Here is an 18,540-nt window from a genome sequence, read left to right as displayed (position 1 = left end):
CCCATTTCAATTCCCTGCCGCCGCCAGGAACAAAGACTCCTCTCGCCATGGCCCCACAAGGAATCCACACTAATGCCGCCCCTGCAGCCTCGCTGCACTCCAGGCCCTCCCGCACCCTTCCCACGCTAACGATGATCGCCCGGCACTGCCCGCCGCCAACCGCCCCCTTCCCGCCCCGAGCCCCAGCCCATGACTTCAGGATGGCCACTCACCTGCCTCGGCACAGAAAGGCCAGGTCGCTGCCTGGCCGCACATCCAGAAGGAGCCGACGCCGGTGGCCGTGACGATGGCTGCGGCCACAGCCCCCACCAGGACGCCTCGCTGCCGGCCTGTACAGCCAGGAACCTTTGGGAGCGGCGGCAGCACTGCTGCCGCCAGCTTCGCCCCCCGCTGCCCCCCGTCTGCCCAAGAGGTGGGGAGTTCGATCCCAGCAGGGATTGAAAACGCTAGAGGGCGTCACCCCAAGGGTCAGACATGACTCGGTGCTTGCACAGGGGATACCTTTACCTTTTTAAGATATTGTTAAGGAGACACTTCAGGTACAGTTTTCAGCCACTTCAGCAATATATAACTGTTAAGTGTTTTGAAATATTTAATATACTGTATAGCAGGAAGGTCTACTATGTGCCAGGCAAATATTCACAAAGATTGAAATAGTAAAACCAGGCTAATCTAGTCCCAAAGCAAAAGGATATTTTAATTTTTTTTATTTTCCTTTTTTTGTAAGTTAATGAAATTATATTTCTTCTACTATTCTGTGACCAGCAAAAAAGATGATTTGGAAAATTGCTCCAAAGGATGATTATTAATATTTTTGCACCCTCTTGTGGACTTTTGCAGTGACTACACCATAATTTTGAGGTGCTCTCGTACTTTTTCATGAATTTATAGTGCAGGACTACAGTAAGTGGGCTAGTGCCAATTTCAGATTTCCTTTGGCAGGAAAGTATATTGATGACTGGAAAACAATGAACAAGGAATGAAATAAGCTAAGTTAAAGGACAGACCAACATGGAGATTTTTTAATCATTAATCGTTAAAGAAGCATAATGAACTGTAATATCACCTTGTTTGTCTGGACTCTTATTGCACCATTGTAATTTCAGAATGTCAACAACACATAAACAGAAGTATGAGTGAACAGTATTTTTATTTACCATTGCTGTACCATTGTATAGATAATTCTGCTACAAACCCCCTTCCTTACTGAAATGTTACCATTATTCCTTGCTTATATTTATGTCTGTCTGAGAAGATAACTTGGGTCTAATGAGAAACCCATCAGGAAGTTATATATATACAGATGCTCCAAGCATTACTTATTATCATACTTCTATTAGCACAGAAAGAACGTCTTGTGGCACAGAGTGATAAGGCAGCAGACATGCAGGCTGAAAGCTCTGCCCATGAGGCTGGGAGTTCAATCCCAGCAGCCGGCTCAAGGTTGACTCAGCCTTCTATCCTTCCGAGGTCGGTAAAATGAGTACCCAGCTTGCTGGGGGGTAAATGGTAATGACTGGGGAAGGCACTGGCAAACCACCCCGTATTGAGTCTGCCATGAAAACGCTAGAGGGCGTCACCCCAAGGGTCAGACATGACTCGGTGCTTGCACAGGGGATACATTTACATTTATTAGCACAGAACAATTAGTGTTCCTCATTAGTGAGTAACTTTTATCCAAGAGTCCTACTACTCAAATGCGGTCCTACTACTCCTTTGGCGGTATAATTATTCTTTATGAATAAGATCTTAGATTACTGCATCCTGCATCCATTCACACATACATGTACATCAGTTGCTTCCTCTAATTTACTGCATTGTTGGATAGCTGGATATGTGGCTGAGGTGATTTGAAAGTTATTTCAGTGAGATCACATATGTGGCAAATCATTCACATACACAAACCATCACCTTACACTGCAGGCAATGTACATACATGTGTGAACAAGTCATGACTCTATCTAAATAGTGTTTGCTAGTGCCAAAAATATGGCCATGGCCAATTAAACAACATCTTGTCTCCAAGTGTGTTCTCAGCTAATCATTCCTCACAATCTAGTGTTCATAAACTAAGTCTGGGTAGACCAAGAATCCCATGAAAGTAGAATCATTAATATTATCAGCATAGATACCATTGTTCTCCTCTTCTCCATATACTTGAAGCCAAACTTCTTCCCCAGTTTCTACATGAAGCAAAACAGAACCAGATGCCTGGTCAACGTTGTTTTTCTGATACTGATCATAGGTGATGATCACTGGCTTGCCACTCTTGAACAAGCTCACTTTCACATCTGCTAGGTACACAGTGAGATGATACGCAAAATAGTACATTCCTGGAATGCTGCACCGGAATTTCCCTGTTGTCGGATCATAATGATTCTGCTCATTGTACAGGATCTTTGAAAACTTGATAGGGATATTGGGATGAGGGACTCTGGTTGTGAGACCAACACTGAAGGCAGATCGATAACTGGAGGCACTTTCACCCTTTTCCCCTTTCTGTCCTCGAAATCCTGGGGGACCTGGAATACCTATATGGCCAACAGGACCAGATTCGCCTGTATTTCCACTGTCCCCTTTGGCACCAGGAGTACCTGACAAATAAATAGATGAGTTAATGTTATTTATGCATCAATAGATTGTCTTGCATCAAGAGGCTTGTCTGAGACACTGTAAGTTACTCAAATGTTAGCAACTGCACAGTGATGTTCATGGCTTTTATCTATACTACTATGCATAAGCTTTCACATGTGGAGCATGTTTTTTTTTCAAGCTTCCTCCTCCCATGGTATCCCTAAAAAGCCCTATGGAATTCCCCAAGAACAAGACAGAGGGGCATTTGGGGATGTCATGAGAGGAGAGAGGTAAGAACAAACTTATCTTCTATATCTGATAACAAGCAACATCCAACCGAACAGTGATATCAGGGCTCTCTCAGCCCCACCCACCTCACAGGGTTTTTTTTGTGGGGAGAGGAAAGGGAAGGTGGCTGTAAGCCGCTTTGAGTATCCTTTGGGTAGAGAAAAGTGGCATATAAGAACCAACTCTTCTTCAGTTAACACACCCAGTCTCAGTTCCGTACAGACAAAATGGGTTCGATCCAAACGTACCACAAGAAAACTTCCTCCTACTTAAGTTGCAAGAAACTTGTTAGGATGGAGAAAGTCTTAAAATTTTGCTCATTGGAATGGTATAGAAGTTACTGAAATAGGATGTTGAAGAAAGAAAATCATTTTTGTGAGTATAACTTATACTTAAATATACAGAAAGCTACCATACCATTAGCAGGAGGACAGGTATATTGTTGGCTACCTGCCATGGAAACTAAAGGGAACCTGCACATTCAGAAGCTGTAAACCTCTGAGCAACACTGTCCCAAGGCAATATCACAGGAAGGCCTTGGCCTCTATGCCTTCCAGAGTAACCAGTTGGTTACTGTGCAAGACAGGATATTAGAATGGATGGACCACTAGTCCAATCCAGAAGGGCTCTTATTTTCTTTAAGGAAAGGTCTGCTTGGTATTTTTCCCTGCCTCCCTGAGTCCTCAGGAAAGGGAGACATAAAAATTGGGGTGAGGGGGGAATTAAAAATCTAAAATTCTGAATGATCCTTGAACTTGACCTGGGTCATAACTGATAACCAATGCAGCTGCTTCAGCACAGCCTGGATGTGGGTCCTCCAAGATGAACCAGTGAGTACCCTAGCAGCTGTATTCTGCACCAGCCAGAGTTTCCAGGTCAAGGATGAGGGTAGACCAGCATTGAGTGAGTTACAGAAGTCCAATCTAGAGATGAGTGTCACATGGATCACTATGGCCAAATAGTCTGGAGGCAGGTAGGGCGCTAGTAGCCGCACCTGGCGAAGATGGTAAAATGCTATGTGCGCTACCCCTGTAAGCTGTTCCTCAGAGCACCTGACTATGGTGATCCACATAACAGTCACTTCCAGACTTGATTACTGTAACTTGCTCTACATGGGTCTTCCTTTATCCCTGACTGGAAACTGCAGCTGGCCCAAAATGCAGCTACCTAGATTCTCACATAAACAATCTGGAGAGCCCACATAAGGCCAGTCCTCTGGAAACTGCAATGGCTCCCAGTTGAATTCTGGTTCAAGGTTTTGGTACTGACCTTTGAGGCCATAAGTGGTCCAGGCCCTGTGTATTTGAGGAAGTGCCTGCCTGTCTTCTGGAGAGCATTGCAGTCAGCCAATGCCAACTGGCTGAGAGTCCCTGGATATATGCTTGGCCTCAACCAGGCCTTCTCACCCCTGGCCCCCACTTGGTGAAATGAGTTCCCAGGTGAGATCAGGGCCCTGACTGAACTCCCTGAGTTCCACAGGGCCTGCAAGATGCAGCTCTTGAGGCCAGCAGAAATTTATTTAGTTCCCTCTGCTTGGAGTTCCCTCATCCTGCCCTCCCTCTCCTCCCCAACAAGGGTATTACTAACTTACTTAGTTGTAGATTAGAGCTGAGGTTTTAAATGCTTATTTTATCAAATAATGATGTGATTTTATTGTTGTAATATTGTAATATATATTTTAAAGGTTTGTACACCACCCTGAGACAACTGGTTTGAGAGGGGTATATAAATTTAATTTATCTTAATCCTATTGACTAATCATAAGACATGTTTTAACCAAAACCTATGGTATTAAATGGCTTAAATAGGCTACCAGAGAACTGACTTACCTTGCTCTCCTTTATCTCCTTTTTGGCCATTTTGCCCATCTCTTCCATCTCTTCCTGGACTTCCATTGTGACCAGGATGGCCTGGTGCTCCTCCCAACCAGTTTGCACAAGATTGTCCAGGTGTCTGGGGGTCTTCGTTGGCACTGACTTCATGGTAAGAGCAAACTTGCATCAGCAGCAACAGTGAGCAAAAGAGGAAACTGGACATCCATTTCATTTTGAATCTGGAAATAAATTACCAAATAAGAAGCAACATACTGAAGAAAATCCCACAATGAACTTGGGGTACACTCACAAACACTTACTCAGGTCCCTTGCATTTCTGTAGGGTTTGTACAAAACTGCTTAGATTGAATATTTGCTTATTAATTATTCCTGTAATTTCTTGTTTTGTTCCTAGTAAGTTGGGGGAACATGGTATGGAAGCAATGTCCTGAAAATTCAGATATTACTTAGGTGGATTCCAGTTCAGAACTTGATCTGAATATGTGTTAGGCAAAATCTAGCTTATAGATTTTGCTGGTAAGTATTGTTGGAAGCTTTACAGAGTATTTGCAGGTTTATTCAGAATGCTGAAGTCTGTTCCATGGAGCTTCTACTCTTAGGAAAGTGTTTCTAGGATTGCTTTGTTAGCTCTCTTGATTTCTATGCTTAATGGATAATTAGAGACAGGCAAAACACAATGAAATGGTACTTAATGGCCTAAATATTTCTCTCACCTGTCTTTACAGTGAACGGATATTTAATGATGTACAGCCCTATCCTATGTAAGTTTACTGAGAATATATTTTAATATACTTCATTTACACCTCATATTTCTCCTTGATGGGAGTCCAGACTGGCTTACATCATTCTTCTCCATTTTATCCTCACAACTGTGAGGAAAAGTTAGATTATATGACTGGTCATACGTCACTCAGCAAGTTACCATGGAAAAGTAAGGGTTCAAATCCACATCTCCCAGATCCTAGTTAAGATACTGAGACCATTATATAATGAGAAGTGTGTCTCATTTTGTTTTAATTGTTATTGGGGATGGGGGTGGTATCAACATGGCAACTTCATAGGGTTTTCTAGGTAAGAGACATTCAGAGGGGGTTTGCCATTGCCTGTCTCCACATCATGATCCTGGAATTCCTTGGAGGTCTCCCATACAAACAGTAGCTGCCGTTGATTGTACATAGCTTTCAAGATCTGATATGATCAAACTAGCCTGGGCTATCCCAGTCAAGGTATTTTAATGGTGTTAACTTCCGAATAAGGGAAAATAGCATTGCTTGCCTTAATGATATATCCTTGACAAAGTGACAAACTGCACCATAATCAACTGGATGTCCATATAGTGCAGAAGTTAGAAATGTGTGTTAATGACTGAAGGAGGTATTCTGATAACCCCTCACACAAAATCTATTACTTGAACATGATAAGCCAAATCTTCTGAACAAGAATAGGGCAGTTAAATGACCTCTAGATTCCAGAAATACTATCTTCAAAGTATGAGTGACTGAGAATGCTTGGCAGATAGTGGGATGCATATTTTGGCATGGCCTACTTGTGCCACTTCACTATTCTAATCACTAACTCAGGGAGTACATAATAAAGTTCCAGAACACAGAACACACGTACCTACCTTAAGTGTGCAGTTACTTTCCGTTCAAAAACCAGCTGGATCCTTTGGTGAAATATTTCATATAAAACTATATTGATAAAAGTGAAATAACTCAATAACATTTTGTATCCCAAACAGTTGAACTGTATTTGCTTGTTCTGCAAAAAACTCCTGTACCCAACAGTGGAAGTAACATAAACTTGATATCTTTCCATTGCTTCTACAATATATAGCACCAGTTTGTTTCATCTAATTTTGCTAAATAAATAATTTGCTAAATAGATAAATTTGCTGAATGAATTCAATCCCTATAAAACTGAAGGTATTCCAAGGATGCTTTTGGCCTTGAACCTGAAAATAACTACCCACGTTTCCATTCAGAAAAACAAAAATCAAAGATATAACTATATTTTAGTTAACTGAGACTTAATTCCCATTGTACTCTGTAATAGTTTTCGATTATCCTCCATAATATTTCCTTAATTCTAATACGTATAGAATCAGGCTATATGACACATATATAATGCAGATCTTGCAGAACTGGTACCCAGCCAAGTGCTATATTCAGTGCATATTTATGGGCTGGTGTTCTACTTTGATTATAATCTGAAGACTGTTCTTCAACTTTCATGACAAAATAAAATGAAGATTTCCAGCCTTGCTGCCAGATTTTTTATATTGGTTCTATAATGAATCGTGAACAGACTGACCTCACCAAATGGATCCTTTCCCTTTCCCTCTGCAAGCTACTTCTGAGGGTTGAGGTGTGGTCTAAAAGGCTGCGGCAAGGAAGAGAAATGGCTCCATATAGGTACACATGCTTTATGAGAGCTCTTACTGCATACACAGAAGGGTGGGGGTGACTTCTGCCAATATCCCCTTGACTTGCAGCCCCTACACCACATCCCCATCTGTTCCCATAGGTCTCTTAATACCCGGAAGCAACTTTATGGAATGACCTTGGTTTTTTTCCCAGTTTCTTGAATCCAATTATTTAATTATGCAGAAGCATTTCAAATATACAATTCAATAATATATTCCATAGACTTACAGAGTGATGGATTGGAACTGCAGACTTCCTTGCCCTAAAGCAAGTATCTTTGGGTCTGACTATTCCCAAGGAATGTGCCCATCAACATCATTATAATGTGATGCAAACATTACAGATCATTACAATCCTAAGCACAATTGTATACTTCTGAGACCATTGATTTCAGTGGACTCATAAGGGTGAAATTCTTCTTAGGACTATATTATGTTATTACAGTGGAGGCTCGCCATACCAGAGAAGTCTTTAGGGCAAGGAACAAAGCAGAAAAGACAAAATCTAAAGGCTCCAGTAGATGATTGCTGATGGATATGCCAAAGGCTTCAAGGAAATGTAAAAACTCTAAGGTGGGAAATTCCAAATGCAATCACCAGGCATGAATCTGGCACAATACTGTTGTCTAAAAGTAATGCAAGTTACTCTCACAAGTATGTATATTCTGTTTCTCCCTTTCCTTGACTTAGCTCTAACTTCAAATGTAACAAAGTCATGCATCTGGTTAAATCAGAATGCTTAAAAACACTGGCAGGAAAATGGCATATGCTCATCAAGAGTCACAACTGATTTAGCTACCAATAGAGAACCTCTGAACTATTGGTCTCCATCATTTTCTCACCAAATGATTCTCCTGTTCATGAACTGCCTGATGGTTAATTCAAACTTGCACTAAATACAACACAGGCAATTGAGAAATAATTTGGGAAATAATAACTTCTTGCAATAAAGATGCAAGTGAAATGTCTCTACAGACAATTTCCAGTCTAAATGGTGTAGTACAATTGCCCCCAAGAGCTGACAAGAAAATTTCTTACCAGCTGTTGCTTTAGTCGTGTCCTGGAAGGCTTTTAGTTGCTTCAGAAACACAGTGGAGAAAATAGTCTGGTCACTGCATCTCTTATCACAGAGAGGCGTGTAGAAGTGTCAGTTCAGATGTGGTTCTCTCCATTTGCCGCTGAGTGTTCTAATTTAATCCTTGGTATTTTCCATTGGCTTAATAGTTCCGTTCTTAATGTGGAATAATTTCAGTTGCATTTTGTTTCCTTTCCTTGATTTCTTTCCTTGATTTATATCAAACCAATGATGCTCAGATTTTGTTTCGTAGCTTTGTTGTTTTTAAAAAGATACCTTTTAAATGATTTTTCCTCCGGCTACTCTCAGTTGCACTGGTTGTTTATATACGTCAATTCAAGTATGTGACTACTCAGCTCTATAAAAATACATATTTAGGGACAGGAAAGCAATCTCCCCATTTGATATATGTGAGAGATACTTTTTTGGCTCGCTTTTTCTTGGGCTACATTTAAGTTCAGTGGCACTTTCAAGAACAACACATTTTAATTATGGGTATAAGCTTTTGAGAGCCTGCACACTTCATCAGATACTATCAGGTATATGATAAATTGGGTAGCTGAAGAAGCATGCATGCACACAAAAGCTTACACCTTGAATAAAGAAGAAGGAGATGACGACTAAGAAGAGTTGGTTCTTATATGCCACTTTTCTCTACCCGAAGGAGGCTTAAAGTGGCTTACACTCGCCTTCCCATTCCTCCCCCCACAACAAAGGCCCTGTGAGGTGGGTGAGGCTGAGAGAGCCCTGATATCACTGCTTGTCAGAACAGCTTTATCAGTGCTGTGGGAAGCCCAAGGTCACCCAGCTGGTTGCATGTGGGGGAGCGCAGAATCAAACCTGGCATGCCAGATTAGAAGTCCGCACTCCTAACCACTACACCAAACCAGCTCTCTGTTGGTTTAAGACCAATTCTGTTGGTCTTAAAGGTGGTCTCAAACTTTGTTCTGCAGATTCAGAATATTTTTTTCTCCAGGTGGTTGTTTTTGTTTGATCCATACAGTGATTTGAATTGTGGACAGACATGGCAGGGGAAGAGGGGGTATGGTTGCTAGATCCAGGTAGGGAAACTCCTGGGGATTTGGGGTTGGAGCTTGGGAGATACAGAGACCTCAAGAGGGTACTGAGGCCGTAGAATCCACCCTCCAAAGCATCCATTTTTTCCCAGGGGAGTTGATCTCTGGAGATGACAGGTGAGCTGTAATACCAGGGGATCTTGAGGAATCACCTGGAGGCTGACATCCCTAATTAGACAAGATGACCTTTGGATTATAACCATCATTGAGAAGATATTGAATCCCATACCTTGCTCATATGGGCAGAAATTAGACTTTTTCTACTTGGCTGAGAGAGATAATGAGAGAACTGGAGCATTAATGCCTTTGAAAAACCTTTTAGCATTCCAAAAATGTTCTGCTGCTATTTGCAATTTGCTTCCTCTTTTTAAATATTTTGACATGCTATTTTATTCCATTCTTCTCTCATCTGATAGTCATGGTTTCAAATATTATCTTCAGCTTTCAGAATGTGTTGGACTTGCAAAAAAATGGGTTAGGGAAATACTCTTATTTTTATAGAGAGGGTATATACCCAGAAGATTGCTCTATGGTATCTGCATACATCTATAATTTACATGTACTTGACTTCCCTGTTAGCGCAGCTCTTTGTATAACCAACTGCCTTAGTCCCAGTGGCAATGGGAAAGTATCATGGGTATGATACAATAAGTTATATTTGGCTGCTGATATGAAAAACATTTGAGTTAAAATGCCCTGCCTAATGACAAATGCACTGGCACACACATACACATACACACAATGAATAATGCAGCCAAATTAAAACACAAAATTAGAACTTTGGTTGGTTTATGGTTTCCAAAGTGATGTTTGCAAACTGAAGAGTTGCCACAAACTTCTATGAATATGGGTGCAGTTTGTGGCAGTTTGTGAAGAGCAGAAAGGGTTTAAATGGTTCCAAGCCATTTAAACTTCTGGTTTTTGCTCCCAGCCAAAAGCATTTAAAACCCCTGCTTTCTGCCTCCTGCTGCTTTTCATGGGGAGTAGAAAGCAGGGGGTTAAGTTGCTCATGAACTGATATGAACTGGTTTGGCTCACCAACTGGCCTATCAGTTCATGGTTCACTTCATGGTTCAGCTACAAACCATGAAGAGAACTGCAAAAATGCAGTTCATGCTCATCCCTACTGATGTCAAATAGAAGACAAAGACAAGTTGGTTCTTTTATGCTGCTTTTCCCTACTCGAAGGAGGATCAAAGTGGCTTACAGTCGCCTTACCATTCCTCTCCCCACAATAGGCAACCTGTGGGGTGGGTGAGGCTGAGAGAGCCCTGATATTACTGCTTGGTCAGAACAGTTTTATCTGTCCCGTAGTGAGCCCAAGGTCACCCAGCTGGTTGCATGTGGGGTAGTGCAGAATCGAACCTGGTATGCCAGATTAGAAGTCCACACTCCTAACCACTACACCAAACTGGCTCTCCATTAAAAGGGAAGTCACAGGCAGCTGATCAGGTTAGGACACTTTCTACAGAAAGAGAAAATTCATGAGACACTCACATCCTTTAAATGCACTTTTTTGTTCAGAGGACCACTGTAGACTAGCAGAACAGGAATGCAGTGCTTCAAGTAGAAGTGACAGATCTCTGAACTTAATGGGAAATAAAGTGTGCTAGCCTTATGGGAAAATACTAATAACATAAGATAAACAGGACTAAAGAAAGCAGCCTGTTCTTTCATCTGAATAAATTATAGTCTTTCATAAGTAAAAAAGGTGTCCCATGGTATCTCAAAAAGAAAGAATACAATTGCCATTTCAGCTTTTCTTTTTTAGTTCCCTCTGTGGGTCAAGGGATTCACCTTCACATGCACAGTTTTCACTCCTCTTATAGATCATTTACATGTCCCAACTGTTCTCCTGCACTAAAAGGGCTGTTGTCAGGAGTTGGTGAGGTGGGACAGTTGCCAAGGCCTATGCTTCCTGACACCTCCATCACATGCTGCCTCCTTCTCTTTTGTTTGCACGGCAGAGGAGCAGGTGGTGCTGCCAAGCCCTGCCCCAGGTACCATGAGAAAGCATCAAGTGCTGAGTGAGTGGTGTCTGCAGGCATTATGTAGGCTATGGCTTGGCAGTGCTGTCTCTTGAAGAATGTATCAAAAGTAATACATTCTTCCTTCTAGAGGGGAATTTCCCAGGGAGATGCTGCTCTATGAGGTTTTTCCCAGGGGGGGACCATCACAGGATATGGACTCATGTATGCTCTGCCCAAGTTGTGAGATTTATATCAGAGAATCTGTATATGACTCATCTCTAAGGAATTCATATGTTTTACTCATGTCGGGCTCCTGTGCCTTTCAAGACTGCATGGCAGACATCAATGCAACCTAATGCATTAGCATCTAACATGGGGACACCATGATGAACACTGGGGAGAATTGCTCCTGTTGTTCTCCTGTGTCCTGCTGCAGTCACAGGTCCCATGTCTCCATGAAATGATAAACCTCCACATAAATCCCTTGCTTTGCTCCTGAGCTATAAAGCTATGTATGGAGGAAGGCAAGGGGTTGGCTCCAGGAGATTTCAAGGGCTCCATTTTGTACTTTCTTTCTGTTTAAACCTGTAGCTATATGAATGAGAGGTTGCTCTATAGAAGGGGAGGTATGGCTTGTTGTCCAGAGTTGCAAGCACTGGGTTTGCCTACTGGTGATCATTACAACATTTCTCCATTGCAGGACTTCCCCTGCCACCTACACACCAGTGGTTTTAGAACTGCTAAAGTATCAGGCAAGTCCTGTTGCTGTTTACTTACTTTATTTACTTACCTGTGGACTCCAAATGGTTTACATCATTCCCCTCACCTCCATCTTATCCTCACAACAACTTTGCCAAGTAGCTTAGGTGGAGTAGCTTGTGTGGCATGCCCCAAGTCACCCAGCAAGCTTCTATGGCAGAATAGGCATTTGGACCTGGATCTCCCAGATCTTAATCCAGCTGTCTGACCCCAGCATCAAACTAGCTCTCACACTGACACTACTTCCTCCTTTTAAGATTCCTGCTGTGCTTTCTACCTTTTCTTACATATGTTGTACTCTCCTTTACCTAAAGTTTTTGCCCTCTTGTGGAAAGTGCTTAATTCCCCTTCAGGGTTTGAAATCATCATCATCATCATCATCATCAACATCCTGCCCTTCCAACACTCAAGGTGGGTAACAATGTACAAAAAATACAAACAGTTAAAATGTAGACATTTTAATTTATATCCCTGACTAAAATCCCAATGGGGGAGGTTGTGGACAGCGGCAATCTTCAGCATTCCTTCTCCTGTCCTCTCCTAGGCTCATTATGCACAAGGGGGATAACGCACATTCGGGGTGGAATGGTGGCGACTAAAATCACCGATAACGCACGGAGCCGGCTGCAACCGGCCGCAGATTCAGTACATGCCACCGAAAAAGCTGCGTTAGCGAAACATGGAAGAAAGCGCAGCTTCCGGGTGACCGGGGTGCAACCAGAAGCAGTGCCAGGGTCGCCGCATGCATAATAGGTTACTCTGGGTTTTGCTGACGTTGCGTCCCATCCCGTGCATAAGCGGTTTGCTTCGCTTCTTCCCCCTCCGCATTTTCCACGTGACCCGAAATCGCCATTTCGGCGGCCGTGCATAATGGGCCCTAGTGGTGAGGCCAGCCATATATGGTAGCTATTATTTCTGGCATCGACCATAAGCCCAGTGGAATAGCTCTGTTTTGCAGGCCATACAGAACCGGTTTAGGTCCCTCAGAGCCCTGAGCTCATTCCACCGTGCTGAGGCCAAGGCTGAAAAAGCCCTGGCTCTGGTCAAGGCCAACTTCACCTCTTTTGGGCTGGGGAGCCTGAGAAGATGTTGTTCTGGGGATCTCAGTGCCCTTGGGGAAATAGAAGAGAAAAATCCTTGGCTCAAATGTTCCTTAATATTCAGTAAAACATTCAATAAACCAGTGATCCCAATGAGGTTTCTGTGGGTATCATGATGCCAACGATGCATTTCCTGGCACCCGCTATATCCCTGAATCACCTCTTTTCCAAAGCAAAGCTTTTCTTTACCTAAAGCACCCCACTCCTGAGAAGATGTATTCAGAAATAGCTGCTCATTGAACTAGAGGATGCTTGCTTTTTCCACACATTTTCTTATTCCTCTCTAATGGCAGCCATTCTGTGTTGGGTTGTGACTCCTCCCATGGCAATTGTTTCAGGGTGGCAACCACTGCCCATCCTCAAAATTCCCCAAATGCACACAAGCTCCATAGGGTTGCAGTAAACTATGCAGTTGGTTATCCGATAGCATTTTAGTCCTATCTCTTTGTCGGGAGACAGAGGGGGTGACATGTCACTTCTAGAGCTGTGGCAGAGAGGCATCGCCAGCTGATATCATTTCAGGGTTACCTTGAAGCCTGCAAAATTTTCCAGAGGTTACTCCACAATCAAAAAGGCGAAAAAGGCTGTTTTAACTGGTTGCAATGATGGAAGAGTAAAGTAGTCAGAGGTGTCACTAGTATTCCATGTTATGACTGGTGGGTGGCACCCCTCATTGGGCTGTGGGAGTGTTTGTCAGAATGTTGCTGTGTTGCCTCTTGCATTGTTTGCCTTTCTTTTTTGCTATCGGGAATGTTATTACATTGAGAATCTACCAGTAGAAGTGATCGATGCTGTAATGGGAATCATATGACTGCATTGCCCATCTTTGTGATTAACTGCTATTCCAATTTATTTAATGTTGCAGCATTTCTATCTTTATGGGCATTTGGATGCAATGTTCATTTCTTTCAGAGAAATAACTATCCCTGTGTCATTGCCTGCTCAGATATAAGCTTGCATATTCTTTTTGACTGAAGTGACAGTTGTGCTGTCAGTTCTAGGGACATTAAAACCACTATTCATAATAGCATTCATTTGCTGTGAATATATTGTGACTTCATAACAAAATGTTGTATTTATACTTAACCCAATTTTTGACTCTGTTAATTTTAGAACATGCGGTTCAACTCCTTCCAATTTATCACAAATTAATTTCAGTGTTTATTACCAGCATATGTTGGTATCACAGGGTTCTCCTTAATTTGCTACCTTCATTATCACCATCTTTCTGATTACTTTCCCTAGAGCCAGGCTTTAGAGACAAGCGAATCATGGCATTGTAAGTAGATATTTTAAGTAAATGTTTCTTTTAATATCTAAATGAGATTTTTATTGCACAAACGTTTGGAGTTTAACCTTGCACACACTCTTTCCATAAACTCAATCCTTTTAAAAGAAAACCCATTAAATATACATGTATATTCTTTGTTCAGACCTAATGAAAGAGCCCATGGGCCCTTCTACCGATCTGGATAGCCCAGGCGAGTTCTCAGACAGTAAGCAGGGTCAGCCCTGGCTCCTATTTGGATACAACAGCAGGGGCGCGACTTGTGCCCCAAGGGAGACCAAGGCAAGCCGCCTCTGAACGACTCTTGCCTCCTGGGTTTCCACAAATCAGCTGTGACTTGACGGCCAAAAAATCAAGATCGTGTGTTTTTACTTCCCCTTGCTTGTACTCGCTTCCTCCCTTCCCTTTCTGGCACAAACAATAGATGCCCTGTTTCGTGCCAACCACCCAGCTGTAACGTCACGCTTGCTTACCCCCCAAACCAGCCTCGAACAATTATTAGCAATTCTGGCTTGCGGGGAAGACCGTCCAAGTTCAATTAATTAATTAACGGTCGATGGTTTTCGTAGGGCTATTGTTAACGCTCGCCTCGAGCCCTGACTGATGGGAGGCGCAGAAAGGTGGCAGTCCTTCCACGCCCCAGCCGCTCGCTCTGGTCCCAGCCTGGGCGGCATGCCTGCGGGTGACGGTGGCTGGGAAACCCAATCGGGAGCAGGAGCTGGCGGGGGCATTTGAACAGGCACCGGGCAGGTTTCCTCGGCTTCAGGCCGGGGGTGGGGGGTGCTTTGTCCCCTCCTCCTTCTCGGACCTGCGGGGAATCCAAGGAGGTGAGTTATCTTGAGAGAGGAGTGCTACTTCGCTGGCCTTATGGGACTTGTAGTAGAGAACATTCGGGGGAAAGAAGGCTATGCTTCTCGTTCATACTCTTCCACACTACATTTCCCAGCCGGTTCCACGGATCTCTTCTCCTCCTGTCCCACCCATGACAGGGGGATGCTGCTGCCTCACTTTCCCCGGCTTTTATCCAAGACACCAAGGAGCGCCTCTTAGGCAGAAATGCACGAGGCTCCTTTCCTCTGGGAGTTGTTTTCGCAGTTTGTCATTAATCCAAGGGGTTGCTTGCCCCAGCTCGTTTGCATCTCTTAGGTAAGAATTAAGGAAATTAGAGGCGCTCTACCAGACCAGTTCACCTTGTGCTGATTCTGCTGAGGGCTTGGGCAGGTTTCTTATACCACACAGCCACTAAGGTAGGGGTCGACTTGGTATGTTTGAAATGAAGAGGCGATAGAGCGTCTCGAACCTCTCTGAGAGCCCAGGATTCCCTCAAGTGGGAAGGGCAGCTTGTGGTACTGGGGGTGCTTGGGTTCTGGAATCAGTCAGTATGAAAACACACTAGTAGCATCTTTCATATGAAGTGTGTTCTTAAGTGCTTACGTCACTCTTCTTAATCTTAGAGCTCTTACTATAACTCTGTAATGGAGACCTGTGTATTATCCCCATATTGGAACTAAAGCTAGATTCAAATGGGTAGCCGTGTTGGTCTGAAGTAGCACAATAAAATCAGAGTCCAGTAGCACCTTTAAGACCAACAAAGATTTATTCAAGGCTTGAACTTTCTAGTGCTATTTAGAATATAATAAATATATCCTAAATAGCTGGATGGAGAGAGATGCTTGAGGCATCATGTTGCCATCATGAGAGAGATGCTTGAGTCATCATGTTGCTTGCTGGAGAGATGCTTGCACTTGAAAGCTCACGCCCTGAATAAATCTTTGTTGGTCTTAAAAGTGCTACTTGACTCTGATTTTATTACTAAATCTGTAAGCTTCTGGATTGCTTAGGACTGCTCGTCTCATTAACTCTGCTGTCTGCTACTGAACTGTGTCAGCTCTTTGGTTTGTACATCATGCCTTGTTGCCATATAATTTAAAGATGCTGTGTGGTGGGAGCCGGAGCTCTTGGAGGAATGCAACTTCTTACGGAGCTGCCTGGGAGATGGAAGTCAACCTGTGCTTATGTTTATGTACATGTTAGAAGGGTGTGACACATGTCTGCATGAAGAAGATCCTACTACCCAACTTCTTCAGGTGAGTCAGCAGCGCAAGCATTTAAATCATTTCAGTATTTGTGTGGTGGGGAGGCAGAAGGATTTGGGATGTTTGGAAGGCTGCAAAAAGCAGCTAATCTGTTTTTGCATGCTTGGGGCATACGGAGCTCCCAAGAATCACCATGGGCCCTTGAACAAAAATGTCATCTGCTGCCCCCCCACCCTGATCCCAAGCAAATACCATTGAAAAAAATAAATCATTAAATAACAATTGTGACTTGAAAATAAGACCCATCAAGTTGAGACATCAGTCTCTGTCAAAACAGTGTTAACTGCAAGAAGTCTATACAAATATTTCTACTAGCCTAAAAAAAAGAAAAACCAGACTCACAGGATGCTTACTTGGGATGGCAGGAGAGCCAGGTTCTCAGATGGTGTTGTCTTTGTGCACTTACTTGCTTTAGAAAGTGATTCTAGTCCTTGGATGCTGAAATCCAATTAGTTCTGGCTCTCTCTTTCCACTTCATTCCATCCCCTCCTCTCGTACTGCTATCTACTTTAAAAGGGAAAAAAGACAGCAGGAGAGGAGGGGCAGACTGGGCAACTGAATTTACCCCAAAAATAATTTTCACAGTGGCCCGGGCCATGATCCTGGATGCTTAGTAGATTAAAGGGTACAGAATTTTGGGAGTAACCCTAAATAAGTATCCTAGAAATAAGTCATGGTTTATTCAATGGGGTTATCCCTGGTTTTCAGTTTTCCTTGCATACGAAAATATTTTAAAATTAATATATAATATTAATTTAATTACAAGGTATCATAGTTCCATAGCATAGGTTTTAATGCATTTATTCACTAAATTAATTATTCAGCATGTGATATAAACTCAAACTAAGGCATTCAACTAAAGTCCCCACTATTACACATTTGTAACCTGTAATAATACAGACCACAATGCATATAAAGGGGAGGTCAGCCTTTCACTACTTTGCTAAAGTCTTGGGAAATATTAATATAACACAGCGGTTTTCTGTTCTGCTGTTATGTTTCAACTCCTCAGCCAGGCTTGAGGTGAGAAGTATTGAGAATGGGACAAATAGAACAATTAGATTGCAGGGAGAGAGAGAAATCAAGGCATAACAGGTTGGTTGATGGAACAACTCATGATAGGAAAATGTTTTCCTCAGCCTCGTAGATTTAAAAGTTTGCAGCCGTGGACAGCTTACTAAAATAAAAATTTCTTATTAAAAAATAGAGGCAAATAGCATCAGGAAGCCAGAGCTTCTTTCTGTTTGCTCTGCTCTGCCTTGTCTGCAGTGCAGTCCAGTCTGTAGGTGCAGTGAAGAACTGTACTGAAAAGGGGGAAAGGAAAAACTTGAAGGGCATTGGTTGAATGCAGGCTGATTCTAGCTTCACTGGACCCTCAAGAGACTTGGGCGCTGGGAGTTTTGTACTCCCTAGCCCCTCCCCCCCATCTTGTCAGTCTGGCAGTTCTGGGGACATGTGGATGTATGCCTAGGTCTCCTGCTTAGACTGCACTGGTAAAGGATCCCCCATGATTGACTTGTGACTGAAAGACCCCTGGTATGAGAAATGCCTGTGTGAACTGCCTCTTGTGGCTCCCAGTGTCACCATTAGAATATGGTCAGCGCTACTGTGAAGATCTGTGATTGGGAGCTGTTGACTGAGCTGTCCTCCTTGGATCATTGTGGGGAGAAATCTCTTTTTCACAACCACAAAGATCAAAATTACATACAGACTTAGGTCATTCTCTGCAAAGTGGTTTCTGCTACTCTGGAACTACCTGCACATGAAAATCCTTTGGAAGAATGCAAATGCAAGTGAGTCTTGTCTGCTGTTGAAATGGTTTCAAATCCCTGATTTTCTCACTCATCGTTGTTTCCCTTCCTACTCCATAAGGAGGCATCCAAGTTCCAGGTAACTAGCTAAGAATTAGTATTCCTTCTCATATTCAGACTGCCCTATTGGAAACGGCATGCTAAGAAACAATTCTTAATGATCGCCATAGAGCCAGAATTTTTCTTTTTTTAAGGCTATGGTAGCAGATGTTGTTGCACTGTTGTAAGTTGCATTCAGCTGGA

General features: G+C 42.8%; 2 protein-coding genes across 8 annotated transcripts in view; one reads left to right on the top strand and one right to left on the bottom strand.

Moving 5' to 3' along the window:
• Positions 1–1,131: 1,131 nt before the first annotated feature.
• On the bottom strand, positions 1,132–16,852 carry ADIPOQ (adiponectin, C1Q and collagen domain containing). Of its 7 annotated transcripts, none has more exons than XM_077348995.1 (4): positions 8,161–8,279; positions 6,318–6,388; positions 4,692–4,915; positions 1,132–2,594 (listed from the first exon to the last, which is right to left on the bottom strand). In XM_077348995.1, the coding sequence occupies exons 3-4, from the start codon at positions 4,906–4,908 to the stop codon at positions 2,056–2,058; spliced, it is 756 nt and encodes a 251-aa protein (XP_077205110.1). In that variant the 5' UTR covers positions 4,909–4,915; positions 6,318–6,388; positions 8,161–8,279; the 3' UTR covers positions 1,132–2,055. The 7 variants fall into 7 exon arrangements, with proteins under 7 accessions (XP_077205110.1, XP_077205105.1, XP_077205106.1 ...); XM_077348990.1 differs by having other exon boundaries at positions 6,322–6,388; positions 8,161–8,278; XM_077348991.1 differs by lacking the exon at positions 8,161–8,279 and adding an exon at positions 7,011–7,085 and having other exon boundaries at positions 6,322–6,388.
• The window catches only part of ST6GAL1 (ST6 beta-galactoside alpha-2,6-sialyltransferase 1), a 96,520-nt gene continuing 93,046 nt past the window's right edge, over positions 15,067–18,540 (top strand). The window contains exons 1-2 of the mRNA XM_077348987.1: positions 15,067–15,217; positions 16,323–16,477. The gene's annotated coding sequence lies outside the window, so the exon portion shown is untranslated. The remainder of the gene's footprint in view (positions 15,218–16,322; positions 16,478–18,540) is intronic.

The sequence above is a fragment of the Paroedura picta genome, chromosome 8 (assembly GCF_049243985.1).
Source record: "Paroedura picta isolate Pp20150507F chromosome 8, Ppicta_v3.0, whole genome shotgun sequence".
NCBI lineage: Eukaryota > Metazoa > Chordata > Lepidosauria > Squamata > Gekkonidae > Paroedura > Paroedura picta.
Note: the sequence above shows the minus strand (reverse complement) of the source record. Positions and strands in the feature narration are given on the sequence as shown.